This window comes from Xenopus tropicalis, chromosome 9 (assembly GCF_000004195.4).
Source record: "Xenopus tropicalis strain Nigerian chromosome 9, UCB_Xtro_10.0, whole genome shotgun sequence".
NCBI classification, from domain to species: domain Eukaryota; kingdom Metazoa; phylum Chordata; class Amphibia; order Anura; family Pipidae; genus Xenopus; species Xenopus tropicalis.
Genome location: NC_030685.2, coordinates 72,930,055 through 72,952,725, shown reverse-complemented (window position 1 = coordinate 72,952,725; position 22,671 = coordinate 72,930,055). Strand labels below are relative to the sequence as shown.

The 22,671-nt window shown below is 42.1% G+C and overlaps 1 protein-coding gene across 2 annotated transcripts in view; it reads right to left on the bottom strand.

The window, feature by feature from the left end:
* Positions 1–562: 562 nt before the first annotated feature.
* pla2r1 (phospholipase A2 receptor 1) overlaps positions 563–22,671 on the bottom strand; it is a 40,574-nt gene continuing 18,465 nt past the window's right edge. Inside the window, exons 15-30 of one of the 2 annotated variants that reach the window (XR_004220462.1) lie at positions 22,463–22,592; positions 22,206–22,241; positions 17,481–17,638; positions 17,064–17,131; positions 15,038–15,141; positions 13,449–13,597; positions 12,270–12,387; positions 11,391–11,521; positions 9,829–9,967; positions 9,341–9,588; positions 7,258–7,426; positions 5,527–5,642; positions 4,969–5,082; positions 3,634–3,807; positions 2,238–2,273; positions 563–1,015 (exon numbers count right to left, since the gene is read on the bottom strand). Coding sequence is in view for 1 of the 2 variants with exons in the window: in XM_031893342.1 (XP_031749202.1) it covers positions 807–1,015; positions 2,238–2,273; positions 3,634–3,807; positions 4,969–5,082; positions 5,511–5,642; positions 7,258–7,426; positions 9,341–9,588; positions 9,829–9,967; positions 11,391–11,521; positions 12,270–12,387; positions 13,449–13,597; positions 15,038–15,141; positions 17,064–17,131; positions 17,481–17,638; positions 22,206–22,241; positions 22,463–22,592 (2,115 nt within the window). In the remaining variant the exon portion in view is untranslated. Of the gene's footprint in view, positions 1,016–2,237; positions 2,274–3,633; positions 3,808–4,968; positions 5,083–5,510; positions 5,643–7,257; positions 7,427–9,340; positions 9,589–9,828; positions 9,968–11,390; positions 11,522–12,269; positions 12,388–13,448; positions 13,598–15,037; positions 15,142–17,063; positions 17,132–17,480; positions 17,639–22,205; positions 22,242–22,462; positions 22,593–22,671 lie in introns of both variants that reach the window. The other variant, XM_031893342.1, reaches the window with a different exon arrangement.

Genomic DNA, 22,671 nt, shown 5'->3' with positions numbered 1-22,671 from the left:
TGGCCAAGCCCACTGGGCGCCCTAGGCAACCCAGCTGGCCACCTCTCACCTGCACCAAGGGTTCATTGTGGCGGAGGCAATAACAAGGGGGCACGGACTAGGGGTGGGCAGGAGAGGTACATGCTGGCGCCCCCTTATCATTGCACCCTAGGCAGGTGCCTCTTCTGCCTACTTCTATTTCTGGCCCTAAAAAAGGACTTTAGATTGCTGGATGCCTGCTGCATTTTCTTACCAGCATTAGTATTAGTTCTTAACCATGTAAGCGGTGGGAAGTGAGTATCCCCCAGCACACTCCTTACTAGTGCTCCATTTCACAGCGGCCCATGAGAAGGCCTGCAAATACCATTGCATCCCAGTGCATTGCCTGCTCTGCACTAATCAAAGCACAAGGGTAGACATCACAACTGACTATGAGTGTGGGTAGGTGCAAGGACATTTAAAGGGTTTGATTTTTGCATTCCTTAAAACGCTCATCTATTGAACAGCATACTGTACTTCTGCTAAGGTAAGTTAATCTATATGACAGGTGCCGTACATATATATATACAAATATTCAGAAAAATATATATAATAACATTTTTCTTTTAATGGCCGATAAAAAGTCAACCCCTACTAGAAAATATTGTTTGTAAACCAGTGAACATTCTTAGGGAGGATGTGCTCATTTCAGTCAATCCTTAAAATCTCCACTAACAAAGTAAGGTGGATAAGTGTTTGTCTCTTTGCTGAGAGGGGGAAGAAACCATCATTAAAATGAGGTGGCTCCATCAATGTCTTTGTGTCTTAGCCAGTCTGATAAACTCCAGTTATTTGTCAGCCCCCAGCTCGGTGATTAAGATACTCTCTTCTGGTTCGAAGATATCAGCGCTTGTCTTTGTGGAACAGGATTTCTGGAAGGTTTGGCTGGTGCAGAACAAACACCTTTTCTGCTTCAACCGGTACCACAAAAATACCAAGAAAACACCAAAAGCCGATAAGGCTAGTACAACAACTGGTACAACTGCATGACTTGTTCCTGAAAAAGAATGCAGAAATTAGTGAATACTCGTTTGAACCTTGGTGGAGAAATCGTATGAAATCTAGTGTGAATAGAGACATTTACTATTTTTTACTTTTTGTTAGCATAAATCTGCACCGGCCTGGGGTTCTTCCAGTGAGCACCATGGGGAGATACTCTTCTTTTTGCTTCTTTTTTGCTACCCTGGGGCCGACACATGCTCAGTAGAGTCAAAAATCAGGGTTTGTTAAGTTCAGCTTTTCACTGAACTGTGCATGCACACTCACGTAAAAAAAAGATGTAGGAAGAGGATCGCTGAAGAACCCTGGGCTGGGGCAGTTTTATTCTAAAAGTCAATTCCTCCCAGCGTACACTAAATCCAATGTCAGAGCTGAGGGAAGGTGTAGTACCTCTCTCTTCCAATTGGTGCAAGAGTTATTATTATTATTAATATTTATTTATAAAGCTCCAACATATTCCGCATCGCTGTACAATAAGTGTGTTTCATACATTGGACATACAGAGTAACATATAAAGCAATCAATAACTGATACAAGAGGTGAAGAGAGCCCTGCCCAAAAGAGCTTACAATCTACAATTGAAAGATTGTCCTGTGCACGTGCCAATTGTGAAGGATTAGGCAGCACTGGCTGTTAATACATTCCTGCTAAAAAGAGAGGAGGAGGCCTGGGATAAAAACTTAGTGACTGGATTCACTGGGGCTGCCTAACATTGGGGTGCCAACATTCACTGCATAGTGAATCCATAATTCCTTAATTATTATTGCAATGCATTAATGCTTTGTGGGGTGTCTCTATTTACATACTATAGTATTATCTACTGTAAAGTCAGACAAAGAAATTATACTTACTATGGGAGTTGGTAATGACTGATTCTTTTGTTGGGGAAATATAGATTGCTAGTACAAATGGGTTGTCATTAAGGATTGTGGGGACCAATAAACCCACCGGGCACCTGGCCTCTGGTTCCAACTCCCCCTTCCCCCAATTTGGCCCTATCCACTTTACCAGGATCTTCCCAAACTCCGCCTCTTTTCAAGAAAACACCACACCTTTTTTTCAATCCGTAGCCCCACTTGGACAGAACTCCTGGCTTACGTACTTATCATTATAAAATCAAGGCATTCAATGATCAAGGGACTTTGGACTTTTAACTTTGTAGCACAGTCATGCAGGATTTTGGTGACCTCAAAATATTGCTTCAGAATTATTATACTTACTGGTAGTCTTTGGGTTCTTTTCAATTTCTCTGTAATCTGTAAAGTAAATGCATAAATAATATACAGGCAGAAGTTAAATTTTCAAGAAGAGAAACATTACTGGCTGGCCATTCCGTAATGAAGGTGTTAATGTGCATTTCACAACTGCTGTTAGATGGGAATGGTGAGTTTACAACAATATCTGGATATTATATAAATATCTGGCCCTATATATGTATATACTATATATATATATATATTTTAGGGTCATTTAAAGGCTGCTTAGGCACACAATTCTACACTGTGGGTTAAAAACGTGATTTTTTGCAGTTAGCACTTAATGCTTATTAGTAAACAAGGCTCATATTGTTTATGATAAGAAGATGGGTAAGGACCAGGCTAAAGCTGGCCATACACGTGGCGATCTCACGATGTTTCGTACGACCGTCGGTCGCACGAAACATCGTCAGATCCGCCACACACCATTCAGGGCTGAATCGGCAGGTAAGGAGGTAGAAACAATAGGATTTCTACCTCCTTCTGCCGATTCAGCTCTGAAGGGAGAATTTTGGTCAGGCGCCTTCTATGGCGCCCGATCAAAATTTTCTAACTTGGCCGATCGGCGAGCCGACCGATTTCAGCAGCTTCCTGCGATATCGGTCGGCTCGCTGACATGCCATACACGCACCGATTATCGTACGAAACGAGGTTTCGTACGATAATATCGGTGCGTGTATGGCCACCTTAAGTAAGAAGTACCCAAGGCAAACTGCCAATTGCTGGGCCATACACAGTAGCAATGTACAAAGTTAGATGCATGGAAGAACCTTACCTGCTATTTGAAGCCTATACAATGCAGTAGAGAAATCCAGGAACAGTCTGCAAAAAATTGGTTAGTGCAGAAAACGTGAATTATTTTAGCCCACAAAAATGGCTTTTTGTGTATATGTTTATAGGCTAAATAAATAAAATTTTCTGCATTCAACAATTTTTCGGGCTTCTGCTGGATTTCTCATACACCATAGGGCACTGGACACCTAAAAATGATTATTTTTTTTCAGCTAAAGCAATTTTGCTTAAATCTGAATATGCTTAATACGGTTTGAATTTGGTTTAGTCTTCAGCTAAATCTTTGGCAATTAATTTGCCCCCCCCCCCCAAAAATATAAATTCATGTGCATCTTTAGATATTTATAGACATACTTCTCACCCCTTTTTTTGTGTAAATACGCAGTATTGGTATGGTGATTGTAGTTTCCTTTATTTATATGCAACTACATAGAAGCAAGAGCAGTAAGGGGTGCAGAAGAATGCCCTATACAGTATATAAAAAGTATACCATAAAAATCATGACAGAATCCATTTAATATTAGGGTAAAAAGGACTTGCCATTTTCATGTTGTACATTATTACCCACCTTTGTGTTTCTTGCATACAAAACCTCTTTGCTCATTGCACTCAGAATTCCACCAAGTACCATCGCTTGTCCATAAGGCTACACACTGGTCCCTGAGGTAGCCATTTTTAATCTCATGTGTTACCAGTTTAGAGAACATTACTGGAGTCCCATCCATCCATGCCACTGAACCATCTACAATATGTGCAATAACAAATACAATAACAAGTCTTTAGTATTTACACAAGGATCCAGACAAGGATCTGCCCATCTGGTGAATAAAGTTGGCCATACACGTTGCAATAACGATCTTTCCTACGACCATTGGTCGTTTGTCCACTCCACTAACGTTAAGTGCTGAATCGTCAGATATGCAGGTAAACACAATACAATTCTACCCATATCTAAAGATTGAGCATTAGTGTACAGTGGTACCATAATATCGGTGCGTGTATGGGCAACTTTAGTCAGACAAGCAGATCCACCTGAGTACTGCCACAGGGATTAGGACTGCCTTTTGAACAGGTCAATATGCTCTACCATATTTATCAGATAGGGTTTAAAGACACTTGGCATGGCAGAGGTGCTGTAAAAAGAGGTCCAAGTCTTCTACAAGGCTAGTATCCCATAACAGCCAGTCAGAAGTTTGAAAGCATCCATCTGATTGGCTGCTATTGCTGGTGAAAATCTGTCCCTACTATTAAATTACCCTCTAAATCTACAGGTGGTTAGAATAATGTCCTTCAAAAACTCTACCTACCTATATACTGCATTAAAGGAATCTTCAAGTCTCAGACGAGTCATTCTTCTATTAAAGGAACAGTAACACAAAAAAATGAAAAAGTAATTCAAATATAATGTAATCTTGCCTTGCACTGGTAAAACTGATGTGTTTGCTTCAAAAATGCTACTATAGTTTATAGTTAAATAAGCTGCTGTGTAGCCATGGAGGCCGCAATTCAAGCTGGAAAAAAAGAGACAAGGTACAATTTACACAGCAGATAACAGAAAAGTTCTGTAGAATAAGAATCTACTCAGCTTATCTGTTATCTGCTATGTAACCTGTGCCTTTTCTCCTTTTTTCAACTTGCATATCTGCCCCCGTGGCTACACAGCAGCTTTATCTGTATAAATTATAGTAGAGTTTCTAAAGCAAACACAGTAGCACATTATATACCAGTATATTAATTACATTAATACACTTTTATTTTTTGGTGTTACTGTTCCTTTAATATGATGTCATTTTATGCATTATACTGAATACAGTGTTGCATCAAATATATTTTGTGTTTTCGGTTCCATATATTTTAATTACCTTTATTGAACACTTTAGTGAAAAAAGATTTGTTCACTTACTGCCATGGAAAAGAATTCTGTTTAACCAGATCATCTCAAGAGAAGTAAACATTCCCAGCTCTTTTGATAAGAAGACATTTTCCTCTTCATTTGTGATTGTGAGAAGGCCGGAACCTATGATTGGATCACACAGTTCCATTGTAATGTCAAATTACACACTGATTAATTGTTACTCTGTGGCTAAAAGTGAATTTGCGGGGTGGTTCATTGGCTCTTCTGGACATCAGGCCAAGCACATAATACTGAAAAGGGGAGTTTATTCTAATTATTTTAGCTACTGTATCTGTGCACCATCAATGTCAGAATAGGACTTCTTGCCTTTGTCTTTGTAATCCTAAATATAGCCATGTTACATATAATGAGCCATGTAGAGATTAACATAGCATCAAACTCCCCAAACACCTTGTTCCAGCTTTGAGGTAAGTACACTGGACTGGGCCACATGGAAAATAACATTATCAGTACATGAATGGGGGGGCACACTGGTCCACTGGTTAGTGGTGCAACTGTCCAGCTTTCCAGTAAATAAGTAACAGTGGTACCTTGCTGCTTGCACACCTCGCTTGCTGCTTCAAATACTGTTTTGTCTAATACCGACGAAAAGCTGTAGCAGTAATTCTGAAACTTGATCCATGTTTCTGAGCATTCACCACCATAATCCAACGGATCCGTTTCTGTGGAAATTTACCCATTGAAAAGATACAGGTTTTCTATAAGCAGTGCAATATATTTTGTGGCAACATATTTAGTAGAGTCATAAATATTACATTTACATGCAAGATAGAACATATGAAAATAGCTTAATGTATGGTTTTTCCAACAAAATCTACAAATGTTATTGTCAGGTCTGCAAGTCCACCAGGACCAAGAAACAAGGACTTAGGAGGAAGTAGGGTAGTGGGGATTCTGGAATAGGCAAAGGTCCAGCAGTGGGGTATAAAAGGGAATAAACACAGTTGGAATCTGAAGATCAGGTCAAGGCAGACAGCAGAGTAGTCCAGAAAAGGTCAAATAACCATAATATTAGGCCAGAGCACCAGAATTATGATGTATCAGTTACAAAGTCAGCACCCATGCAGACGCAATGACCTCAAAGTACCCCTACCCATTTTGAATTCACCCAAATGTGTACTTTCTAAAAAGATTTGGTTTTGGGGGGGGGGGGGGGTCAACATATTTTTTAGTGTTTTTACCCCACAAAAATGCAGTAAATGAGTTAAATTTTTAGTAGCTGAAGTGATCTCCAAGCAATTTGTATGCACTAACCTCCTTTTGGGGGTCTCTATATGCCAGATACGTTGGTAATCCTATGCACAAAGGCATAGGCCTTGGCTTTCACATTTTCACAATGCTATGTTGGAAATAAGATACTTAAAATTGGAAGCTTTGAGTCAATGTTTTAGAATTTTCATACATTTTTATAGAAACTGCTAAGTTCAGATTGGTACTTAGGAGTAGAAGACATGGTTACTCATTATAGATTCGGCAGAATGTGTACTTTTCAAAAATTGATGGTTTCCTGGGGTAAACCTAATGTTCCAGGATTTTTGGCTTTGGAATGTAAAGTATGCCGTATTCTGCAGTAAAGCTTTGAAAATGTTGTAATTTACTGCTGGGAGTTTTTGATCTATACAAGTCCTAAATCTCTATACAACTATACATATCTGGTATTGGCACATTTGAGAGACATCAGGTTTTCCGAATCAGTTGAATTTTTGTCCATAAAATAAAACAGTTTTCTGGTATAAATTCAACAGTTGGAAAGCTCAGGTTCTCCTGAAATATAACTATATATAGTTTTCCTACCTAAACTAACCACCCCACAAGTAAATGCCCCTAAAATGAGAGAGTACAAAATGTTCAAAAATGTCTGGCACTGAGCATAACTGAAATGTAAAATTCTGCTGGCACTTAGAGGGTTAAATGACAGTTCTCTTTGCTCTTAGCTTACAGAAATATGTGGGATTGCAGACATCAAAGCTGCAGGTGTGACCTCCCTTGCATACAGCGTTGCACACAGCTATAAGAAACCCTCTCTCTTTTTCTATATTATTTTACAAAGTTCAGTCAGCAGGTTGGCCTTGCATTTTCCTTTTATCTGCTGAGAGAATCTCACCACAGACATTACTTATCTAAGGGTGTGCCAACCACAACAACATGCTAAGGGTTTTTGCCTCAAGGCAGTTTATTTTGTGCTCAGTTCAGGAACACATATTATTTACTTACTAATTCTGCAGTACTATCATTAAATAGGAAATTGCCACACCAGGTTGCAGTATTCACACGTACCATTGGTTACAAGACAAACTGCTCCTTGTAATTCTGTGTCACAGTCTCCTCCACGCCAGTAGCCATCCGTACCAATGTAGCCACAGTTCCCATCAGATGGAGATTCATTGTCCCTCCAAGCCGTAAACCGTGACTTGCTACCATCAGCCCACTCAAAATGGTACCCATTCTGTTGTAATAAATAATTCATATTTTACTTCGCAAAAATACAGGCATTTAGGACTCTTGATGCTTTTGCAACACAACGGCTGATACAAAATGTGACATTAGTATAAGCTGACCCTGTATACTTATCTGCTTCCACAGACCTCCTTTCTGTTATAACCCTAAAGGTGGCCATACATGGGCCGATTATAGCTGCCAATATTGGTCCCTTAGACCGATTTGGAAGCTTATCGGCGCGTGTATGGGCACAAACGACGGGCCTGCCCTACTGACATCTGGCTTGAAATCGCCAAGATATCGATAGGGCAGGTTAAAAAATTTAGTTGGATCGGGGACCGCGTCGGCTCGTTGATGCGGTCACCGAACCCACTGTGCCCCAAGGCCAAATGATCGAATTAGCTTAAATTTACCCAATATTGCCCACCCGTAGGTGAGGATATTGGGAGAAGATCCGCTCACTTGGCGACCTCACCACCTTAAAGGAGAAGGAAAGGCTAATAAAGAGTTAATCTCAAAATGCAGGCTTACCTTCAGTTGTCTCAATAGTGCCCTTAAGTCTCCCCATATATCTCCAGTTCAGATGATCAGAAGCAAAACAGAAAAAAAAAAAGCTGAGCTGGGTAGAAAGATTCCCATAATGCATCGCTCTTTTCCAGGACTTGGAGACTTACTATTAAAGCCGGTGCATGCGCACAAGCAGGCGCGCTCCCCCTAGCGTCTGGTTATGAGACGCTATTTGCTATTAGAAGCAGCAGCTGGGGCCATTACAGGACGCAGCGGGGGCGGAGAGGCAAGCGAGGAGAGGAGCGGGGACGAGAGGACGCAGGTACAGGGAGAGGTGAGCAGGGGTGAGGAACGGTGTTGGCTGACAGGTGCTGGGGCGGAGAGGCAAGCGAGGAGAGGAGCAGGGATGAGAGGACGCAGGGAGGGAAGAGGAGCGGTGACAGGTGCTGGGGCGGAGAGGTAAGCGGGGAGGCTAGTGGAGCGCCATGTTTAAAACATGGCGGCGCAGACAAGGAGAAATAGTGTGTACTTCGGGAGGACCGTACTGGGCAAAGGAGCATTTTTAGAAGAAATGATTTCAGCGTTCAGGTAGGGGCAGGGGCCCTCTATTACATACTAAAAAATGAGTAAAACCCTTTTCTTCTCCTTTAATAAAAAAAGCCAGAAAGGACATGGCTAATCAAGGTTGGAAAGGTTACATTGCCGGTTACATGTAATTCCGGCCCTGGCCCTAGCTGGTGATTTACCAGCTGGGCTGGTCAAATACTGGCCAGGTAACCCTACAAACTTCCCAAGTCACCACTAATCTGCCAAAAACCATCCCTTTTCTTGAAAATTCATGACACCCCTTTCTTTAGCAATTGCAGCCCCAGGCAGCTAGTTGTTCTAGAGATGCCAACCCAAGCCTCTTATATTTTGAGTGTCTTGGCTAGGCCCATTATGCCTCTGACCACACCCCCTGATTGCACTGCCTCTTTCTGAAATAGCTTGGGTAAGTTTTCAAGTGATAGGGGTATAAGTGCAAATTACAGGGAACGGGTGACTGGGTGGTTACTTTGGGTGACTGTGGCCAAACAGGGAAACTCACACTTCTGCTGGGGTGCTGAGCTGGGGTTGCCCTATAGCTATATTCATTTTAAGAGTTTAGTTCTTCTTTAAGACAGCACCTTTCACACATAACAATATACTATCCTCTGTTACCTTTTAAGTGGAAAAAGGAAAAATAAAATATTTATAAATAGGTTATACTTTCCCTTTAACAAGGGGTAAATTTATTGGTCAACCTGATTACCCAACCACCCCATATGAATCCTTCCTGGGACAGTCATTCCAAAAAATTCCATGGTAGGGAATGCACTTGGCTCATTTAAAGTACCAGTCTGTCAAAAAAGCTGTTAAATTAAAAATCTCTTACATCAGGGTTAAAAAATCCAATCCAGTGGGAATAGCCTAAACGGTTAGCTATGATGGTTAGGAAGGCTTGGTGATACTGGTCGCTAATGCTAGCCAAATCTCCTCCAAACTCCTGGCATCTCTGGGAAGCACCATACCAGCTTATATTGCCCGTCAGAATTCTGTATGATTTATGTCCATACTCCAAGCTGTCTGGCACTGGAGATACACCAGATCCATTTTCAGTGTATGAAGAAACACTTGAAATGCCTTTGAAATAAAAAAAAAATAATTTTCAATCATCAATTTTTTAGAGTTTTTACTTAAAAAAAACTCCATGTTTTACATGATATTTAAACATACTAAAAAACTATATTTTTAAATAAAATTTGAAAGATGCCAGCCTATAAGTGGGTTGGTAATATACGGTAGGAAGCCCACCCTAGAGGAAGTTCCAGGGGTGCCCTTGAGTCTGCTGCCCTAAAGCAAAGCCATGATGTAGTAACGTACCTTTCTCACAGACAAATCCATGAGCTTTGTGGTTGCAGTTTTCAAGGTACCATGTGCCGGGCCAATGAAAATTATGATTGGAAGCTAATAATGCACATTCGTGTTCTGCTGGGTTTCCATTGGTAAAGTTCTGTTTGTGCTACAGGGGCAAAACAATAAATGTCCAGTCATTTAAAAAGTAAAATACAAATTGGGCTATTATAGATACAATATCTATGATTTTATTTTTTAAAATTGAAATAAGCTCGTTTCCACAAATGTCTTACAATGACTCTTTTCCACAAAGATCCGGAATTCTTTGACTTTAAAAAACGCACCTTTTTCAAATTGTCGCACAAAAACAGCGTCAAAAATCTGAAACCTCTAAAGTTTTGAAGCAAAAGAAGGATCTTTAAGGAAAGGGAAGGGACATCTCCCACTGACTTCTACATGATCTCGCCAACTTTTAGCTGAAGAATTGTCGGATTAGTATTGCAGGGGGTCCTGGTTACCCAAGGCTGATAAGGCTGACCGGGTCATTCTGTTTTTGGGTCTTGGTGGTAAGGGAATTTCCAGTGGCTCAAGGGAACCATCAGCTGTAGAAACTTTAGGGGTTATTTACGACTGTAAGAGCAGTGTGCAAAGTGCATTTTCGGATGTAAGTTGCCATGATTTGTACCCATAATGCAGCTATTTACGTAATTACAGCCACAAAGGAGAAGATGCAGCTGGGGCCAATGTGTCAAAAAGCATGCAATTGCTCTGAAAACTTTAAAAAGTTGGGGATGCAAGATTTCTAAAACAACATCTGTGCCTAATTCTTTAGGTGTATGCCTGCTGCTGACACTCGTTGCTGTTAGAGTTGCCACATGGCTGGTATTTAAAGGACAAGGAAAGTCAAAATCTATGAAGCACAATATTAAATGGAACTACTATTGCTGTGTAAAAACGCTATAATTCTGGCTTGCCTAATGAAAGATTTGAAAAGATACACATACTAGAACTTACATGCTTGTTTCCCTCGGCTTGATCTCTCTCTCCGGCCCGCTCCCCCCTTGCCTCTCCCCCCACCAGCACCTGCTTGCTGGCTGCCACACACCACCCGCTCGCCGCTTGCCTCTCCCCCCCTGCCTCTCCCCCCCTGCCTCTCCCCACCTTGCCTCTCGCCCCACCAGCACCTGCTTGCTGGCTATCTGTTCTTCTTCTGTGCCGCTGCCGCTGCATACACGCCATGGCAACCGGCCGCTAGGGGGGGTGCGCATGCACCGTCTACACTCCCAAGTTGCCAAGTCTGGGCAGGAGCGAGGCATTATGGGAATCTTCTCTACCCAGATCAGCGTTTTTTCTAACTGTTTGGCTTCTGATCTTATGAATAGGAGAAATATGGGGAGACTTAAGGGCACTATTGAGACAACTGAAGGTATGCCTGCAGCTTGTGATTAACTCTTTACTAGCCTTTCCTTCTCCTTTAACTGGGTAAGCCAGCAAATTGCCAGCTAGGGCCGGCACTGGTATTACAAATTTACCGGCAATGTACTCCGGCAAACAACAGACAAGGGATAGTGCTTGCATTTAGCACTCACCTGTTTTTCCAGAATTGGAGACCAGTTGGAGTAGGCACTGGAGCTGCCCTTTTGCCAATTTATATAGTCATCAATCTGAAATTGTATCCAAAGGCTGTTTTTGTGTCCGTAAAGTTGCATAACAATAAATGCTGAAACACAGAACAGACTGGTTGCAATGGCAGGAATATATTTATATGGCAACATGGATACATTTACACTTCCCACCATTCCCAAGGCATCCCCCCTCTAGCTTTTGCATTGCAGGCAACTAGTTTATTACAATACGGTAACATTGCGTAAAGGAAGATACAGTAGCCAAGGGGTAGATAGTAAGATAAAAAAGGAATGATGCTTAAGTGCAGTCCGCAGACCTGTGTAGTGGGCAAAGTACAAAAAAATGGCCAATTGCTGACTTATTTTCACTTTGTACACTGTGTGGGGCATTGTAAATGGGCCCTATGGAGTCACTCATATAATCTTCCTGTATATTTTTATATTATGCTTTGGGTATAATGCCAATAGTCAAATGGAATTTCGCAACAACAAACAACTGACATTCAGTTCTATAATATACAAGTGGCAGGTCGGGACTGAGGCTCATTTATCAACAATGGCCAAATTTGCCCTTGGGCAGTAACCCATAGCAGCCAATCGGTGATTGGCTTTTTTCAGCCAGCTGCAGGTAGAACAATAAATGAACAAAAAATGCAACAATTTGGCTGCCATAAGTTACTGCCAATCGGCAAATTTGCCCAGTGTTGATAAATTGCCCCAATGTTCTCCTGATTATAAAAACAGCACTAATCTAGAGTTTTCTGTAAAATGTTTATTAAGAAAATTATTAGATTTATTTTGGCCTGAAATACTGGGACAATTTAAAATGTTATACTTACATACCTTGTTCTATCTCATTTTCAATGGATGCCAGATTACCCCCATGTGCTTGGCAATACGATGCGGCTGAGAACCAGTCATGCTGCTCCTCGCTGCCCTCTACTGAATGCACATAATAGCACTATTTGGGGCAAGAAAATATATATTTGTTTCAACATAAGTAAAGCAAAAATTCTATATCTATATTGAGAGAAGTTATCAACCCAAAATTCCCTTTTTTTGGAAAACATGTAGATATTAAATTCATATATTTCATGAAGCCATAAGATCATTAGTATAAAATTAAATGAATTTATTACAAAAAAAGGGGTTTAATATTCTCACAGAAGCATCTGTTTTAATTACATTCCCAGTAACAACAGAAAATAAAAATACAATCTAATAATAATTTTTTTTTTTGTTCTACCCTGCATTTCTCCATTATTCCTAAAAAAGTTGAAACAAATAAGAAAAATTGGCAGGTTTTTTTTTATCCCCTTTTCTCTGTAATAATAAAACAGTACCTTGTACTTGATCCCAACTAAGATATAATTACCCCTTATTGGGGGCAGAACAGCCCTATTGGGTTTATTTAATGGTTAAATGATTCCCTTTTCTCTGTAATAATAAAACAGTACCTGTACTTGATCCCAACTAAGATATAATTACTCCTTATTGGGGGCAGAACAGCCCTATTGGGTTTATTTAATGGTTAAATGATTCCCTTTTCTCTGTAATAATAAAACAGTACCTGTACTTGATCCCAACTAAGATATAATTACCCCTTATTGGGGGCAGAACAGCCCTATTGGGTTTATTTAATGGTTAAATGATTCCCTTTTCTCTGTAATAATAAAACAGTACCTGTACTTGATCCCAACTAAGATATAATTACCCCTTAGTGGAGGCAAAACAATCAAAAAAATCCCAGGTCCCGAGCATTCTGGATAACAGGTCCCATACCTGTATAAACCAGCACCTTTAGACACACATTTTCTACAAAGCATCATGTAAATACCTGCAGTTTTGTGCCATGTCTTTTTATTAATTATTTAAGGTCTCTTTGAACAATTGGGAGGGGCTTTGTTTTGAGAGTAGATAACATAAGGCTGGATCTGCCCCTGAGGATCTTGCTGCACATAAGGGAACAGCGAATGAGCCCCAATATGAGAGTATTGAGGATCAATCTACATAGGAACTGACCTTGTTAACATCACGCAGCCAGTCTGAGGGGCAAATCCCACGAGCTTCATGGCGAGGATGCGGCTGCTGGGCCACTTCTAATTTGCTGATTTGACTTGTCTTACAGATTGCAGAATAGGAGGCGGAGCATTCGGAAAAGCCCCAGAGTCCTGAGCATAAAAGCACAAATAAAGAAAAATAACATATACAATTTTATGTTAGTTTAACAGATAGAGAGAAGTAATGCAAAATTTGGGAGAAGCAGCACTGCTATGAAAAGTATATGTCCCATTTAAAGGGACACTAAACCCAACCATAACGCTGTCCCACTGTGACCCCCCCCCCAACAAAGAAACTGATAAAAAAAAAACTTAATTACACATGGAAAACAATTCACCAACGAGAATTCTACTGACCAAAAACTTAATTATAGATACAAGAGAATTCACCAATGAGAATGCTGATTCCCAGCACTGTGTCGGGCATCTTGCCGTTATCTCACATACAGTGATTATTATGTCATTTTGGCTTTGTTATACAGGTATAGGACCCATTATCCAGAATGCTCGGGACCAGGGGTATTCCAGATAAGGGGTCTTTCCGTAATTTGGATCTTCATACCTTAAGGGGCTGATTTACTAACCCACGAATCCGACCCGAATTGGAAAAGTTCCGACTTGAAAACGAACATTTTGCGACTTTTTCGTATGTTTTGCGATTTTTTCGGATTCTGTACGAATTTTTCGTTACCAATACGATTTTTGCGTAAAAACGCGAGTTTTTCGTATCCATTACGAAAGTTGCGTAAAAAGTTGCGCATTTTTCGTAGCGTTAAAACTTACGCGAAAAGTTGCGCATTTTTCGTAGCGTTAAAACTTAACGCTACGAAAAATGCGCAACTTTTCGCGTAAGTTTTAACGCTACGCAAAATGCGCAACTTTTTACGCAACTTTCGTAATGGATAGGAAAACTCGCGTTTTTACGCAAAAATCGTATTGGATCCGAAAAATTCGTAAAGAATCCGAAAAAATCGCAAAACATACGAAAAAATCGCAAAGTACCGATCATTACGAAAAAAACGCAATCGGACTCCATTCGACCCGTTCGTGGGTAAGTAAATCAGCCCCTAAGTCTACTAAGAAATCAATAAAACATTAATTAAACCCAATAGGATTATTTTATATCCAGTAAGGATTAATTATATCTTAATTGGGATAAAATACAAAGCACTGTTTTATTTTTACAGAGAAAAAGGAAATCAGTTTTAAAAATCTGAATTATTTGATTAAAATGGAGTCTATGGGAGATGGGCTTTCTGTAATTCGGAGCTTTCTGGATATCAGGTTTCCGGATCCCATACCTGTATTACACTGGAATCAGACATGGGGATATAGAATACAACCTTGGTCCCACTGAACTACAGCTACCAGAATTCCTTAACCATGATAATATGTTCAAATATGCTAGGATTTGCAGTGCAGCAAAAACTGAGTAAAATGTGGTTGAGCTATGCAGTACAGTAGGTTTAGTGTCCCTTTAAATAATGCAGTAATGCAAATTGTGGCAAACTGTTAATTATCGTTACAAAGGAAATATAAACAGGCTCATACCTGATTCTGCTGATATATATGCACACAGCGGGCCTTCCAATGACTTGTTACCATTTGGCTCTGTTTGCCAGTTTTTATACACCACTGGGGATCCATCTGTCCACCTTAGAGGAAGAAAGGCACAGTATATGTAATTAATGCAATTAAAATCCCAGCTGGTTTACTCAGGGAATTATGCAGGGACACCAAAACACAAATCCTTCTGTAGCACATCAATAGTTATATTTGCACTTATACATAGTATATGCAATTGTATAAACTGAGTTACCCAGATCAGGGAACTCTGAGTATCACTCATGTATTATAAGGCATAATGTACCCCCTACTGTAAATGATAAGGATATTAGAAGTCACTGAAGGGTTCTGTGATCATATAACGGCACAAGGCTACAGGCTGAGTTATACAGGGAACTCTGAGTATCACTCATGTATTATAAGGGATCACATACCCCCTACTGTAAATTATAAGGATATTAGCAGTCACTGAGGAGTTCTGTGCCCATATAAAGGCACAAGGCTGTAGGCTGAGTTATACAGGGAACTCTGAGTATCACTCATGTATTATAAGGGATAATGTACCCCCTACTGTAAATGATAAGGATATTAGCAGTCACTGAGGGGTTCTGTGCCCATATAAAGGCACAAGGCTGCAGGCTGAGTTATACAGGGAACTCTGAGTATCACTCATGTATTATAAGGGATAATGTACCCCCTACTGTAAATGATAAGGATATTAGCAGTCACTGAGGGGTTCTGTGCCCATATAAAGGCACAAGGCTGCAGGCTGAGTTATACAGGGAACTCTTAGTATCACTTATTTATTATAAGGGCTACTGTAAAATATAAAGATATTGAAAATTTCTGAGGAATTCACAGACAAGTTTGTTGTCAGTAAATGTGTAATACTAGCCCCCAGTCCAGCACGGCTGCACTTTGTTACTTCTCCTCAACACACTTTGGCCACATGGCATACAACAGCAAATCAATTTTCACTCTGCTGTAACTCACAGATAGGGTTGCCACCTAGCCGGTAAAGATAATAATTGCTCCCAATGTTATTAACAGGGAAAACAGTTGTAAAAATACAAAAGTCAGATTTTTTTCCAGAATAGTTGGCAACCCTAGTTATAGATTTCTATGGAAATAAAACAAAATGACACCACCATCTAGTGGTTAAAGCGAGATGGTGCTGGTATTTTGAAAACTACAAAAAATACCCCTCCTAGGAAAACAGTAGGACACGTCAAACTCAACTTTTTGCACAAATGATGGTAATGAAACCTTGCCAGCATTATTTAATTATGAGCAAGCAGTCTGTGTATGGATAGAAATGTGATAGGATAGAAATGTTACACATTTTAATTTAATTTAGGCTTCTTCGATAGGCCTAGCTTTTGTAACTCATTGCCAGTGAAGATCTGTGTTTCTGGAAGTCACCCCAGTAGCTCCCCATCTGCTTTTCCTCTTATTTATAGCACATACTCTGTGCTCCTCAAAGTTACCTCAGCTTAGGGACCGACTCATGATATACAGAATATATATATATATATAGAGAGAGAGAGAGAGAGGCAGGGAGCCGCACACACAAGGACTTTGCAAAAAGTAACTTCTCACCGTTAGTGCTCGAAACGTTGGATCTTTTTTCAATAAACTTTTTACTTTTTGCAAAGTCCTTGTGTGTGCGGCTCCCTGCCTCTATACCATTTTTATTTTTTGCTAGCACCCAGGGCGTTTCAATTATTATAGGGTGTGCTCTGTCTGCTCTTATATATATATATACAGTGTATATATATAATTAGTAATTACGTGACAGTTAACTTTACTCACTTTAGAGCACATTGAGCATGTGCAGTGCCACTGGCCATTAAAAGATGGGCTAACAAGATCCAAGATGGGGAGCTCCTTTTGACAACTTTGAAATCCTGAATCATTACTGTTAGGGCTATTAAACTACTAGACTGGTACAGAAAGTCCAGTATATAGTTATTTATTGGTGGATTTGAGAAGAATATAAAAATGTAAATACCTGTGCAATCCATAAAAATGTTCTTCCTCAGATAGTCCAATCCACCATTTCTTGTTTGTTTTCACAAACTGCAATAAATTCATTTAAAGGAAATGTTAGTAATATAAAGATAGTTGTAGGTAAGCTTGAGTGGTGGTGTGAGCTTATTGTTTAACAGTCATGTTAATTATATTAAAGTGGCATAAATGCAACCAGAGAAACAATTTAGCCTGATTTAATGAACATTATTAGCATAATAAAGCAACAACATATTCTGCAGGACTGTACAATAGATGGAGACCAACATGGAATATACAGATTACATTCAATGGGCAAGATCAGGAGTCAGACACCCAGTTACAGGGTGCAGTGGGAGAGTTTTAGGTAAGTTTTACATCCCCTACTGCTGTTTCTTTTATCAGCCCCTTTCATTCTTACCTTTCTTATTCTGGATTCTATAAAGGCTTGTTCAGCAGCAGAATGTATGGAGAGTAAGTGACCTCCCATCCAAGAGCAAGCAAATGCAAAGGCTGCGTGCTGAAAATCAGAACTATACAAAAAATAATCATTTCCTTGGAAGAAAAGCCACGGGACATCTGGAAAATGAATAAGAAGAGTTAAACCCCATGAAACTGAAAATTGAGATTACTTCTTTCAGTATGGTATATGTTTAGGGGCTGAGGAAATGTATTCTTCTTTGTAATTTGGGAATATATAATCTATTGTATCTGGTGTAGGCACGGCTCTATGCAATATACTAGGGACTGCATGCAACAATAACAGAAAAAAGTAAAAATAGGATCATTGGTTTTATCTGTATCATGGATTCACCTAAAGTGTATTGCCAAAAACTTGACTGCCAGAAAAAGTAGGTAGGCAGGTGATGCTTAAAGTAGCACTGGGGATAATAGCCTCTGGGAAGGAAATGTGGCTGTGGGATAGCAGGTATAGTAGGGAGAGATGGTGCCTATAGTAGCAGTGGGGGGATAATAGCCTCTGAGAAGGGACTGGGGCTGTGGGATAGCAGGTATAGTAGGGAGAGATGGTGCCTATAGCAGCAGTGGGGGGATAATAGCCTCTGGGAAGGGATTGGGGCTGTGGGATAGCAGGTATAGTAGGGAGAGATGGTGCCTATAGTAGCAGTGGGATAATAGCCTCTGGGAAGGGACTGGGGCTGTGGGATAGCAGGTATAGTAGGGAGAGATGGTGCCTATAGTAGCAGTGGGGGGGATAATAGCCTCTGGGAAGGGACTGGGGCTGTGGGATAGCAGGTATAGTAGGGAGAGATGGTGCCTATAGTAGCAGTAGGGGGGATAATAGCCTCTGGGAAGGGACTGTGGCTGTGGGATAGCAGATATAGTAGGGAGAGATGGTGCCTATAGTAGCAGTGGGGAAATAATAGCCTCTGGGAAGGGACTGTGGCTGTGGGATAGCAGGTATAGTAGGGAGAGATGGTGCCTATAGTAGCAGTGGGGGGATAATAGCCTCTGGGAAGGAAATGTGGCTGTGTGATAGCAGGTATAGTAGGGAGAGATTGTGCCTACAGTAGCAGTGGGGGGATAATAGCCTCTGGGAAGGGACTGTGGCTGTGGGATAGCAGGTATAGTAGGGAGAGATGGTGCCTATAGAAGCAGTGGGGGATAATAGCCTCTGGGAAGGGACTGTGGCAGTGGGATAGCAGGTATAGTAGGGAGAGATGGTGCCTATAGTAGCAGTGGGATAATAGGCTCTGGGAAGGGACTGGGGCTGTGGGATAGCAGGTATAGTAGGGAGAGATGGTGCCTATAGTAGCAGTGGGGGGATAATAGCCTCTGGGAAGGGACTGTGGCTGTGAGATAGCAGGTATAGTAGGGAGAGATGGTGCCTATAGTAGCAGTGAGGGGATAATAGCCTCTGGGAAGGGACTGGGGCTGTGGGATAGCAGGTATAGTAGGGAGAGATGGTGCCTATAGTAGCAGTGGGGGGATAATAGCCTCTGGGAAGGGACTGTGGCTGTGGGATAGCAGGTATAGTAGGGAGAGATGGTGCCTATAGTAGCAGTGGGGGGATAATAGCCTCTGGGAAGGAAATGTGGCTGTGTGATAGCAGGTATAGTAGGGAGAGATGGTGCCTATAGTAGCACTGGGGATAATAGCCTCTGGGAAGGGACTGTGGCTGTGGGATAGCAGGTATAGTAGGGAGAGATGGTGCCTATAGTAGCAGTGGGGGGATAATAGCCTCTGGGAAGGAAATGTGGCTGTGTGATAGCAGGTATAGTAGGGAGAGATGGTGCCTATAGTAGCAGTGGGGGGATAATAGCCTCTGGGAAGGAAATGTGGCTGTGTAATAGCAGGTATAGTAGGGAGAGATGGTGCCTATAGTAGCACTGGGGATAATAGCCTCTGGGAAGGGACTGTGGCTGTGGGATAGCATGTATAGTAGGGAGAGATGGTGCCTATAGTAGCACTGGGGAAAATAGCCTCTGGGAAGGGACTGTGGCTGTGGGATAGCAGGTATAGTAGGTAGAGATGGTGCCTATAGTAGCAGTGGGGGGATAATAGCCTCTGGGAAGGAAATGTGGCTGTGTGATAGCAGGTATAGTAGGGAGAGATGGTGCCTATAGTAGCAGTGGGGGGATAATAGCCTCTGGGAAGGGACTGGGGCTGTGGGATAGCAGGTATAGTAGGGAGAGATGGTTCCTACAGTAGCAGTGGGGGGATAATAGCCTCTGGGAAGGGACTGGGGCTGTGGGATAGCAGGTATAGTAGGGAGAGATGGTGCCTATAGTAGCAGTGGGGAAATAATAGCCTCTGGGAAGGGACTGGGGCTGTGGGATAGCAGGTATAGTAGGGAGAGATGGTGCCTATAGTAGCAGTGGGAGGATAATAGCCTCTGGGAAGGGACTGTGGCTGTGGGATAGCAGGTATAGTAGGGAGAGATGGTGCCTATAGTAGCAGTGGGGGGATAATAGCCTCTGGGAAGGAAATGTGGCTGTGTGATAGCAGGTATAGTAGGGAGAGATTGTGCCTACAGTAGCAGTGGGGGGATAATAGCCTCTGGGAAGGGACTGTGGCTGTGGGATAGCAGGTATAGTAGGGAGAGATGGTGCCTATAGTAGCAGTGGGGGGATAATAGCCTCTGGGAAGGAAATGTGGCTGTGGGATAGCAGGTATAGTAGGGAGAGATGGTGCCTATAGAAGCAGTGGGGGGATAATAGCCTCTGGGAAGGGACTGTGGCTGTGGGATAGCAGGTATAGTAGGGAGAGATGGTGCCTATAGTAGCAGTGGGGGGGATAATAGGCTCTGGGAAGGGACTGGGGCTGTGGGATAGCAGGTATAGTAGGGAGAGATGGTGCCTATAGTAGCAGTGGGGGGATAATAGCCTCTGGGAAGGGACTGTGGCTGTGAGATAGCAGGTATAGTAGGGGGAGATGGTGCCTATAGTAGCAGTGGGGGGATAATAGCCTCTGGGAAGGGACTGGGGCTGTGGGATAGCAGGTATAGTAGGGAGAGATGGTGCCTATTGTAGCAGTGGGATAATAGCCTCTGGCAAGGGACTGTGGCTGTGGGATAGCAGGTATAGTAGGGAGAGATGGTGCCTATAGTAGCAGTGGGGGGATAATAGCCTCTGGGAAGGAAATGTGGCTGTGTGATAGCAGGTATAGTAGGGAGAGATTGTGCCTACAGTAGCAGTGGGGGGATAATAGCCTCTGGGAAGGGACTGTGGCTGTGGGATAGCAGGTATAGTAGGGAGAGATGGTGCCTATAGTAGCAGTGGGGGGATAATAGCCTCTGGGAAGGAAATGTGGCTGTGGGATAGCAGGTATAGTAGGGAGAGATGGTGCCTATAGAAGCAGTGGGGGGATAATAGCCTCTGGGAAGGGACTGTGGCTGTGGGATAGCAGGTATAGTAGGGAGAGATGGTGCCTATAGTAGCAGTGGGGGGGATAATAGGCTCTGGGAAGGGACTGGGGCTGTGGGATAGCAGGTATAGTAGGGAGAGATGGTGCCTATAGTAGCAGTGGGGGGATAATAGCCTCTGGGAAGGGACTGTGGCTGTGAGATAGCAGGTATAGTAGGGGGAGATGGTGCCTATAGTAGCAGTGGGGGGATAATAGCCTCTGGGAAGGGACTGGGGCTGTGGGATAGCAGGTATAGTAGGGAGAGATGGTGCCTATTGTAGCAGTGGGATAATAGCCTCTGGCAAGGGACTGTGGCTGTGGGATAGCAGGTATAGTAGGGAGAGATGGTGCCTATAGTAGCAGTGGGATAATAGCCTCTGGGAAGGGACTGGGGCTGTGGGATAGCAGGTATAGTAGGGAGAGATGGTGCCTATAGTAGCAGTGGGGGATAATAGCCTCTGGGAAGGGACTGGGGCTGTGGGGAAGCAGGTATAGTAGGGAGAGATGGTGCCTATAGTAGCAGTGGGATAATAGCCCTTGGGAAGGGACTGTGGCTGTGGGGAAGCAGGTATAGTAGGGAGAGATGGTGCCTATAGTAGCAGTGGGGGGATAATAGCCTCTGGGAAGGGACTGTGGCTGTGGGATAGCAGGTATAGTAGGGAGAGATGGTGCCTATAGTAGCAGTGGGATAATAGCCTCTGGGAAGGGACTGGGGCTGTGGGATAGCAGGTATAGTAGGGAGAGATGGTGCCTATAGTAGCAGTGGGGGATAATAGCCTCTGGGAAGGGACTGGGGCTGTGGGGAAGCAGGTATAGTAGGGAGAGATGGTGCCTATAGTAGCAGTGGAATAATAGCCCTTGGGAAGGGACTGTGGCTGTGGGGAATCAGGTATAGTAGGGAGAGATGGTGCCTATAGTAGCAGTGGGGGGATAATAGCCTCTGGGAAGGACCGTGGCTGTGGGGAAGCAGCTGCCTATGTAACACAAATCAGAGTAGCAAATCAGCGAAATGACCTTTGCTAATATTTGCTGTTAAATATACCATTTGCTTTTGCTGCACTTTGCTCTTTTCAACTAAAACATTAGACACAAGGGCACTGGGGTCCTAGGATCCTGTTCCAAGTAGCTAAAGTGAGGTGCTGTTGCCCTTCATCAAAGAACAAAAAATGCCGGCCAGACTTCAGAGAATTAAATGAATAATGTATTCAACCTGATGGTCTGTTATTGAATAAAGTAAATAATAACAAATAATAATATAATGAAACATGTTTATGAGTCTTACCTTTTAAATGCCCCTTTGGAATATTTGGCATCAGATCTGTAAGGAAAAAACTAATTAATTACTCAAATACACTGTGCTTTTTACTCATCCCCTATTCATCCTATGACATGTTGTTTGTCTCCCCTAACATAAATACTTGGAGGAGTTTATAAGGAACATTTCCAAATACAGCCACAGCTAGGTAGCGCATTACTAGATAAAACTGAAAAAGAGCAGCAAATAATTAAGGAAAAAAAGACACAACTGTATAAGTTCACCTTTCCGCACTTTGCAGATCCACTCGAGCTTTGCATGACAATGTAAGGGGACTACTTTATTCTCCGCAGTGTACGCCGCACAATTCCTCGTGTCGTCAACGAACATATCTTCTAAAAATGAAGACAAAACCTGCAGCAGATCAACGCTCAAATAAAATATTATCTGTTTCAGACGCAAGCTCGGGAACACTCTTTCCATTCTCAGGTAG